General features: G+C 39.3%; 1 protein-coding gene across 1 annotated transcript; it reads left to right on the plus strand.

Moving 5' to 3' along the window:
- The first annotated feature begins 8,134 nt into the window (after window positions 1–8,134).
- Window positions 8,135–9,073, plus strand: Or51i2 (olfactory receptor family 51 subfamily I member 2). The gene is given in 1 exon segment (NM_001000163.1): window positions 8,135–9,073. A coding segment is annotated over 1 exon segment (939 nt).
- The last annotated feature ends 1,796 nt before the right edge of the window (window positions 9,074–10,869 follow it).

A 10,869-nucleotide genomic window follows, 5' to 3' on the forward strand; every position in this document is an offset into this window, starting at 1 on the left:
TCTAATAAGTCATTTTAGATCCAGTCTATACAAATCTGATTTTTTTTATCATTTTTATTTTAGACTATCTCTGAAAGGTCAAGAAGAAATGGAAAAAAAAACAGCAACTCCATGGAATACTAAGAATTCATGCAAAATATAGATTAAATCTAGTTCCATTTCCTTTCTCTCTGGTGATACAAAAGATGGAGCCTTCCTAGATCTTCCCATCTGGAATAAACTCTGAAACTCCCCACAAAAAAGCAATTCCTATACTAACTTAAGTCCTTCCTTTGGTTTGTCTGTGTTTGTATGTTAGTCAAAGTTCCCCAAATGCAACCATCTAAGAATAAATAAAGGTCAGATGATGGAACACTGCATATGTGAGCATGCACATGTCCAGAGCCTCTCTAAAACTTCAGAAAATATACAATTGTACTTCTACCCATACATGTCCACACCTTATAGTCACCATCTCCCATCCATAGATGTGACATGGATACACAGAACCTACAACATCCTCCTCTGTCATGCCTGACACTGTTATACTATAGAACTTAGGAAAACCTGTGGCTGCTTTTAATACTACAAAATATAATATATTTCAAATATTTGGTGATTTTTATGATCTCCATTACTTATAAGTACACTCTCCCCACATATACACACACAAGAAATAACAATTGCATCATCATTGACAGACCTATGGTAACACTCTCAGTAATTATATTCTTATGAAACAGTCAACAGAAATCAACTAAAATTAAAAGGCATGCTTTTGACTGGCAATTGTGTGTGTGTGTGTGTGTGTGTGTGTGTGTGTGTGTGTGTGTGTGTGTGAGATATTTATTTGTAGCTGCATACATAATAGCTGGATACAGGGGATCATAGTTCTAAATAAAGGTTTTTCAAATAAGAAGTTTAGAAAATCCTCAAGATAAAGTATATATTGGATATATCAGCCTCTTAGCCTAATGACAGGTAGTCTAGTATTAGAGCTTTGATTCAGATAGGAAATTAGCATCATTTTTTCTATGATCCTTGACATTAAAAGATGTATTGGGTCCATTTGTGCAGGGGAGATATGCTGATTAGAAAAGTGACAGCACTGACACTATCTGGATAAGAAGCACTGTGGTCACTGGAGGGAGAAGCACTCACTGGATGGAAGGTGTGTCTTTTCTCAGTAGCTGGATGTGCTGTGCTGTGGGTCCAGCCGGCATAGCGGCCTCAGTTCTTCTCTCTAGCACATAAATTTATGAATCCTTCCAAATCCCCAAACTCCTGTATGAAGGAGAGGAATAGGAAGGTGACATAACTCACAGGGTTGCATCAACAAATAAGGGAGCCATTACAAATGAGAATTGCTCCCAAGAGGATCTTGGCATTCTTGGCTTGAGTATTTTTGATGTCATCATCTACACAGACCAGTGTGTCAGTTCTTGACTGAGAATGTCAATACACTCACATGATTCAGGGAAACATACACAAGCATAGTCACCCTGAGACCCCCACAAGTACACTTAGACACTCGGTTATTTACTAATATCTGAAGAAAGTCAAAGAACCACATAAACATTAATTGTAATAAATGGCACAAATGTTCAGGGGGAGGTGTAATTATGTCACAACTTGGAAAGTTTCCAAAAGACAAGAAGAGTTTGTAAGTTGTTAATAGGCAGGGCACATGGGTAGCTAGAAACCACATACAACCATCTTTTCATAGCAGTAGACAACGTTATAAACCAACAGCCAGCCATCCTCCTCAAACAGGCCAGGTTCCAAAGACAAAAGTAGGGTTCGCTAACACATAAATGCTAAAGTAGCTCCTAGAGAAATCTGGCTGACTTTAAAGAGAGGATCGATAGGTACAAACCTCTACTGTTCAGAAGTTGGTGAGTTACTTGGTTATGTCATGTATTCCAGTGAGTTAGTTAGCACTTTGCACAGTGCTTAATATGAAAATCTATGGGAGATCATTTTTCTACAGTACTAACATTACAATCAGAGTAAAGTGAATGAACTGTATTACTATGCTAACAAGTCAAGGCCTGTATGCCGTGGTAGAATCTACTCCTTGTATGTCTGTTTTCCATATAGGAAGCACTCAGTTATTATATTTGGAATATTCCAGAGTCCTGAATAAGCCACTCTTCAGTTAGTGGGAAGCATTCAGAGATGCCATCTCTCTGTTCCAGGCTTACCTTGGAGTGTCTCTTGCATAGATCACACCGCTTTCATTACTTCTGTACTTGGGCTTACCTTTCCTGGTATCTAATAACTCCACCTCCCATTATTACGCAGTAGTGGTATGTGACTATTGTAAATCTCCAGGATGTTATCACCACCAGATCTTCACTTCCTCATTTGCTTTGGGACCTGCCTAGATAATTTCTCTGCAAAATTCATCTTGAATCATGATACTTGTTGTATTGTAATTTACCTCGCAACTCAAACTTCAATGCTGTTTCTTGCGATTTTAGGTCTAAGCATTTCTGACTGTGTTCCTTTTTTTGCCAGTCAGTACCTGGTGCTATAGGACATAAGAATATGGTCAGGAAGGGGTTTGTATGGCCTTATTTGTTTTATGCTGGAGTGTTATTCAAACAGTAGTTCTCCACTTAAACGCAAGTAACTAATACCAGAAATATTAGTTGGATCCATGGTTCCATTTTGCAGCTTTCCAACATTTTTTGAAACAAGTTACTATGGGTTCTTAAGTTCCTCAGAACAAACCAGAAAAATGTCCTCTAAATCCCTTTCTCTGTGGATTAAATCTTAATCACAATTAACCTCTCCTCTAAACTCAAGAGAGGCCAAGTTGCTCTAATACATACCCTCTCCTTAAATTTCTGACTTTCAGAATTAGTGGCATTCTTCTTTCAAGACTGTACTATTTAATAATTCTTAACCCCTCCTTTCCCTCACCCCGGCCTAGGGATAGAAGCAATTTCCTGAATTTTCTATTTTCAACAATACCTTTGAATTTTGTTTTGTCTGCCATGCCCTCTGACATATGGTTAATAACAATTGGATTGTTTGGGTTCTTATATTTTGACTGGACCATAAGTGAACTCTGATTTTTTGCATTCTGGAATGTTACTAAATCTATTCATTAATAGAATATGATGTGCACTTACATGTTAACTGGAAATATAATTTGAAGTTGTCACTTCTCAGGATTGAGTGAGAAGCGACTGAAGCATTGAGAATGGGAGCAGCAGCAGAAGAAGCCTTGCATTTCATGGTGGAGGCACATCCTAGGGAGAGCTGTATGATTCTGGCTTGTATCCTCTTTAAATGAATACATGACCCTTGCAAAGGGAAATTGGTGATTTGACTGGACCCATAAAAGAAATACCAATGGCATAATCACTTAAATCAAATACCAGAATGAGAAAACAATGAAGAGAAGCTTCTTTGAATATGAGGTCTCCAAATAAAAAATTAACTATGAATGGTAAATTGGTGAAGTAGACACTTAGTAACCATGGAACTTCCCTCTTCACTAGAGAAGGCAGAGATCAGTGTTAGCAAGTGAAGAATGGAAGAAAAGCATAGGTTGTAACTCTGAAAGCTGGGCAGCCAGGTGGTTACATCAGACCATAAGTGTTCACCAGAGGATACTTTATTATCAGGATATGATCCCTAAAATTGAGAGAACTGAGTTTCAATCAAAAATTTAGGAAGAAGTAACTACAGTCAACACATTCAAACGGATATGAATTTGAAAAGACATACTCTTTTCAGTACTTCCTGGGTTTGCACATTACCTAGTACATAACTTTGAGGTTTCTTAGGCATTGAGCCTCACAGTCTGCCCACCAATCTGCAGGTAATGTGCCATGTTGGGGTGAGAATGTTAGCTGAGCTCATCTTCAGTTAAAAAGAGCACATGATTTAATTGTACTGGCATTTACAGACCTCAGGAGACCTGAGGTCCCTGAAGAATTTTCAGGCTAAGAGTCAGTATAATGTTCTCTCTCTGTGGGGATTAGGGTAAGATATAAAAGTAACAGCATAAATTCACTTCAGCCAACAGAAGACATGTTCTGAGAGTATTTCTCATCTGCTTGTCTTGGTAAGTTCTCAAACTTCATGGGGTTGAGACAGCTGATCTTTAAAATCCTGCTCCAATAAGAGTATGTGAATAAGAGTATGTGAGAGGGCAGAGGACTAGGTAGATAGTGTCCTGACAGCAGCTTCCTAGAAGAATATACAGAAATAGCAGAAATATGATGGGTTGGAAAATGGGTTCTTACTTTCGAGCTGTCATTGACTTATTTTGCAGTCTCCTATACATTGTCAAGTAGTTCACTTTGTGTGGGCAACTTCTAAGCTTCCAAAGTCAAACTTTCTAGGGTTTAACAGCATTGCCACAAGTTCAGGGAGCAAAGCAGGACACAGAGCTCAGGACTATCCACTATCCTTGGTCCTAAAAGCTTAAGCATAGATAATCATACTTTGCTTTTCCATTTTCCATTCCATTAGTGGTAGAAATAGTCTTCCCTAAAGAAGACACCCCAGTTTTCCATTCAACACAAAACGGTCAGTTCTGAAACATGCAAAAAGGTAACATTATACTAACTAAGCAAGTAATATTTAAGAATATATATGTACATATATCTGTGTATATGTATGTATAGGTACATATGTATACACACATATAAAAACAATTAATGAAAACTGTGCTTTGAAAACTGAATTTGAAAGTGAACAAGAGGGGACAAAGGGGTTTTTTTGGAAACGGAAAAACCATAGAAAAAATTATGTGATTATAATCTCAATTTAAAAGAAAAAACTAATATATACCTCACATAGTATGAAAAATTATTTTTGCTGAACTTTTCAATATGACCTTTGAGAAAGATTGTTTTAAATGTTCCTGGGACATTTGAAGGATGAGAGAAGTCATCCAGGCATGTCTACAAATGGAGCCAGAAATAGCGAGACATTTCTAGTCTCTTCTCATTTGTGCTACAGAATGAAATCTATAATCTGTAAGCAAACCTTAGAGACCAGTTCAGCATATTTCTCATTCCTTTTCAGACCCATGCAAATCCTCACAGATATTTATTACCTAACTAAATAATATTGTTAAAGCTGAAAAGGATTTATGGTGTCCCTTCACAAGACAGCCATGTTTCTTTATTCACCGAAATCCAGGAAGTTCACAATCTCAGCACCATCAGTTAAAAGTGTAATCATGGATCTGTCAGGCATGATTTCTTCCTAAAATTCAAAAACTTGAGTTGAAATGACTTTGGTCTTGCTCTTCACACAGATTTACGCTCTTAGCCTTTCTTCTCTCTGTTCCCTTTATAAAGTTCAAGTCTCTTCTTTGTTTTCCAATTTTGTTCGATGTGGCTCTACAAAGAATTAGACTTGGCATAGTTGCACTCACCTTTAGTCTAAGCACTCAAAAGGATTAGAGGTTGAGACAGAAGCCTCACAAGTTCAAGGACAGCTTAGGCTACAAAACTTAAATATAGAAGTAGTTAGATGGAAAACACAAAAGTCAATTCTGGGTGACCAGTCCTGAGTCTCAAAGACTCAGTCCTTAAGGGACAAGGGTACATAGTTGCTGAGTACTGAAAACAGAAGACAGGTGATCATTGTTAGCACAGTGGGGAGGCCACTGACTTGCTGGGAACCATAGTGCACTGAAGTTCTTAATATCCCCCAAAGTTAAGAAAGGCTTCCTAAAGAACATGTCCTTACACTATCTCACTGACTTAGGTATTAATACCCGAGCTTCTTGGTTCTCCTCCTCCTCCTCCTCCTCCTCCTCCTCTTCCTCCTCCTCCTCTTCCTCTTCTTCTTCCTCTTCCTCTTCTTCTTCCTCTTCCTCTTCCTCCTCCTCCTGTCCCATTAGATGGAACTTGTAAAGCATATCCTGACCCTATTTATTTGGAAATTGGAGAAAGAAGAAAATAAGAGAATGGTACGTTTCTTTCAGAACACTAGGCACACCTCAACACTACTGACCTCGTGCCTAAGACCCTTCTTAAATCACACTGAATTTATGTGTGACATAAACATTCTGAGATTTTGGAGCAAATGAACATAAGTCTATGAATTTCTGGAGTTCTCCCAAAGGAAGGTGTCCTTAAAGCCAAAAAGAAATCAGCCATATGAGAAGTCTTCTGGCATTCTCTATCCTTTTCCATCATTGAGATAATGAGCAAGTCAAAAGCACTAATATAAGAGAATATACAGTATAATTGCTCACAGAGGGATGGCTATAGTATAACATGTAAGTAGGCACATTACAACATCTGGGAGAAAATATCCTATATTCATGTAGCTATAAATGTGAATATACGTATCAAAACTCATGCATGTGTTTGCACATGTAAATGCTGTCCATACATTAGGCAAACTAAGAACAAGAAGATGATGTGATGTGTGTACTGCTATGTTATAGTGGAGGAGGAATTCACGACTACATTTTGTAACAAGATTGAAATTGTGAGCAAGAAAGTGGGAGTGGCTGTTTCATTAGAGATGTATGAGAGTCGGGCTCAGTCTAATGTGCAAAAGCATGAATGTGTCTTTTGAACAGCAGATATTTGGGGAGTGTTTGAGACTATATGAAGGAGTAGAGGTTTCTTTTTGGCACAATTCCACCCTATACTCTAAAAATTAGTATACTTATTGGATATTTAGAATTTATAATTTTTCCAAAATAGAATCTGCTTTAAGTCTTTGCACAAATATATGGGGACTTTTCTTACTTTTTATTATTGCTTTGTTTTCCTCTGCATTATATCAAGTTATATAAATTATATTTACATCTCTGCATATTTACCTTATATACCTTATATAAATAAAAAGTTAATATTTGCCTTCCAAGATGTGGTGGTTAAAATATGCTTAGCCCAAGTGTGATACTATTTGGAAGTGTGGCCTTATTGGATTAGGTGTGGTCTTTTTGAAGGAAGTGTGTCACTGTGGTTGGTAGGCTTTGAAGCTCTACCCAATACAGAAGAGTCAGTCTTCTCCTGACACCAGGTGTATCGTATTTTGATTTTTCAAAAACCATTTTGGTTTGTTGTTTGTTTGTTTGTTTGTTTGTTTGTTTAATTCTGTGCCAATGAAAACTGATACTCAACCACCTCAATTTCTTATTGTCCCTTCCCTTTAGCTCCCAAGTACCCACCCTGGTAAATGCTAACTTTGGGGTCTTTGGTTCTGTAAAGGCCTGATTTCCCCAGTGTAGGGAAATGCCAGGGTGATGAGGTAGGAGTGAATGGATGGGAGGGGGAGAACTCTCACAGAAGCAGGGGAAGGAGGATGGGAGAGGGGAGTTCCAGAGGGAAAACAATGGGATAACATTTGAAATGTAAATACATAAAATATCCAGTAAAAAATAAAATAAAAGCATTTGCTGCTTTTGCAAGGATCTTGATTTGGTTCTCAGCACCTACATGGCCGCTCACAACCATGAGCTGCCGGGGTTAAAGTCATTCATGGGGGGTTGGGGATTTAGCTCAGCAGCAGAGCGCTTGCCTAGCAAGCACAAGGCCCTGGGTTTGGTCCTCAGCTCCGGGGAAATAAAAAGAAAAGAAAAAAGAAAAGCAGTAAATTCGTTCATGGTATGAGAGCAAATGCACGAAAAGCCCATATATAAATAAAATACATAAACCTCTAAAATAAAAAAAAACCCTCTGGGGGAATTGTCTCCATAATTAATGGACTATCTGAATTAAACTGTTTTCAAGGAAATATTTATGCACTTCCAGAGTTATTAGGGATTCCAACAACTGCTTCCCATCTGCAACAACGAACCTTCGGAATTACTGTTTACATATTTCTCCTGAACGATACTTATAACATTTATGAAAATGTGAATAACATGGTAGAAACCTGTTTCTCATGGTTAAGGGCTAGTTCTGGATTCTTACACGTGTCATTCTATATCGTGAAACAGGGAAATACGATCCAGGTCTGTAGCCGATGACCGTAAAATATGAAGAAAACAGTGTGCCCACTTTATTCCCAACCAATGGTTTCATGAGTGCACCAGCTTTTAACTGTAGACACTGCCTCACTGTCTCTGTTAATTCTGAGTTTCTCGTCCTCCAGAGAACAGATCTTAAAATTCTCCAAGCAAGAAATCTGACCCCGAGACACATCCTGGGTTCCTCCTGTGATGGCGCTTTTCAATGTCACTCGCCCTGCCTCCTTTCTCCTGACTGGTATCCCTGGTCTGGAGAGCCTCCACCCCTGGCTGGCAGTGCCCCTTTGTGTGATGTATGCTGTGGCCCTCGGGGCAAACACTGTGATCCTGCAGGCTGTGCGAGTGGAGCCTAGCCTCCATGCTCCCATGTACTACTTCCTGTCCATGTTGTCTTTCAGTGATGTGGCCATGTCCATGGCCACACTGCCCACTGTGCTCAGAACCTTCTGCCTTGATGCACGCAGCATTGCTTTTGAGGCCTGTCTAGTCCAGATGTTTCTCATTCATTCTTTCTCGATGATGGAGTCAGGGATACTGCTGGCTATGAGTTTTGACCGCTATGTGGCCATATGCGATCCCTTGCATTATGCCACTGTTCTCACCAATGAATTCATTGCTGGGATGGGGTTAGCTGTGACTGCTCGAAGCTTCATCACCCTTTTCCCTCTGCCCTTCCTCATCAAGAGGTTACCTATATGCAGATCCAATGTTCTTTCCCACTCCTACTGCCTGCATCCAGACATGATGAAGCTTGCCTGTGCTGACATCACCATCAACAGTATCTATGGGCTCTTTGTTCTTGTGTCTACTTTTGGCATGGACCTGCTTTTTATTTTCCTCTCCTATGTGCTCATTCTGCGTTCTGTTATGGCCATTGCTTCTCATGAGGAATGCCTTAAAGCTCTCAACACATGTGTGTCACATATCTTGGCTGTACTTGCATTTTATGTGCCAATGATAGGGGTCTCTACAGTCCACCGTTTTGGGAAGCATGCTCCACGATACATACATGTCCTTATGTCCAATATCTACCTTTTTGTGCCTCCTGTACTTAACCCTCTTATTTATAGTGCCAAGACAAAGGACATCCGCCGTGCCATATTCCGTATGTTTCACCGTATCAAACTATGACTTCCACATCTTTTTTTAGGGTCTGATGATTACAGTGCCTATGGACTCTCATTGATGACATCATCATCCTGATTAGTTTTCAGCATTAGCATTATCAATATCATAAGTATACAATGGATATGTAATTAGAGGGAAAGCTATGAGAGGAGGAAAATGGAGGCACAAACCTTAAAACATAAAATAAGGAGATATAAATCAATAGGCATTCAGATAAAAAAATCTGTGTCATCCACAGAAAGGTAAATGTTGGAGACAACTAAGTAGCTATGTAATGTCTTATGCTAATTTAAGCTAGGAATTGTTTTTATAAAGTAACAAATTTTCCTAGTGAGACCATTAATTTTGCTGAGTTGACAAATGTGCCGTGTTGTATTCTAAAAACTTTATATGCACTGACTAACCTAATGTTCATATTAATCACATGAGGCACAGAAAATGAATTGCACAACATGTAGATATTTGAGATTTAATTCATGTCTGTTTTCTAGCCTAATGTAATGTCTGTATGAATACCATTTTATTGTCTATATGAAAACCATTTTATTGTCCGATCGATATTTCATAAAATCACCACTGCTGTCTGGTTTTCTCCAACACTACTGCTCCAAGTGATCACAGGTTGCTTTAACTTCGAAGATGAACTCTGATTTACTTTCAGAACTTACTTGAATGAACAAAGACGATCTCAGAAAACTGGCAGCTGCTGACTCTGAGAACTTTCTATAGACATCTTTTCTGTCTACAGCATTTATCTTTTTCCAAGAAGGACAGAGCTCAGATATCTAAATATCATAGTCGTCTGTGATAGACCTTTCTATGGGGTAGGTGATGTGCCAGAGGCCTGGATTCTCATTTCTTTTTCCTTCTTGGGATAACAAATTTCTTTGATGCCATTCCATGCTAAGAGATGTCAGTAATTATGTTCTAGGATTGTTAGTTAGCTAAAAAGAAAAATTCTGGAATATGCCACACAAAACATTCATGATTTACAATTAGACAATTCAAAAGTAATTCTTTTTTTTTGTCATTTTTTTTTTATTAACTTGAGTATTTCTTATATACATTTCAAGTGTTATTCCCTTTCCCGGTTTCCGGGCAAAATCCCCCTCCCCCCTCCCCTTCCTTATGGGTGTTCCCCTCCCAACCCTCCCCCCATTGCCGCCCTCCCCCCATAGTCTAGTTCACTGGGGGTTCAGTCTTAGCAGGACCCAGGGCTTCCCCTTCCACTGGTGCTCTTACTAGGATATTCATTGCTACCTACGGGGTCAGAGTCCAGGGTCAGTCCATATATAGTCTTTAGGTAGTGGCTTAGTCCCTGGAAGCTCTGGTTGCTTGACATTGTTGTACTTTTGGGGTCTCGAGCCCCTTCAAGCTCTTCCAGTTCTTTCTCTGATTCCTTCAACGGGGGACCTATTCTCAGCTCAGTGGTTTGCTGCTGGCATTCGCCTCTGTATTTGCTGTATTCTGGCTGTGTCTCTCAGGAGCGATCTACATCCGGCTCCTGTCGGTCTGCACTTCTTTGCTTCATCCATCTTGTCCAATTGGGTGGCTGTATATGTATGGGCCACCTGTGGGGCAGGCTCTGAATGGGTGTTCCTTCAGTCTCTGTTTTAATCTTTGCCTCTCCCTTCCCAGCCAAGGGTATTCTTTTTCCTCATTTAAAGAAGGAGTGAAGCATTCACATTTTGATCATCCGTCTTGAGTTTCGTTTGTTCTAGGGATCTAGGGTAATTCAAGCATTTGGGCTAATAGCCACTTATCAATGAGTGCATACCATGTATGTCTTTCTGTGATTG

Source organism: Rattus norvegicus, chromosome 1 (assembly GCF_021556685.1).
Source record: "Rattus norvegicus strain SHRSP/BbbUtx chromosome 1, alternate assembly SHRSP_T2T, whole genome shotgun sequence".
Classification (NCBI taxonomy): domain Eukaryota; kingdom Metazoa; phylum Chordata; class Mammalia; order Rodentia; family Muridae; genus Rattus; species Rattus norvegicus.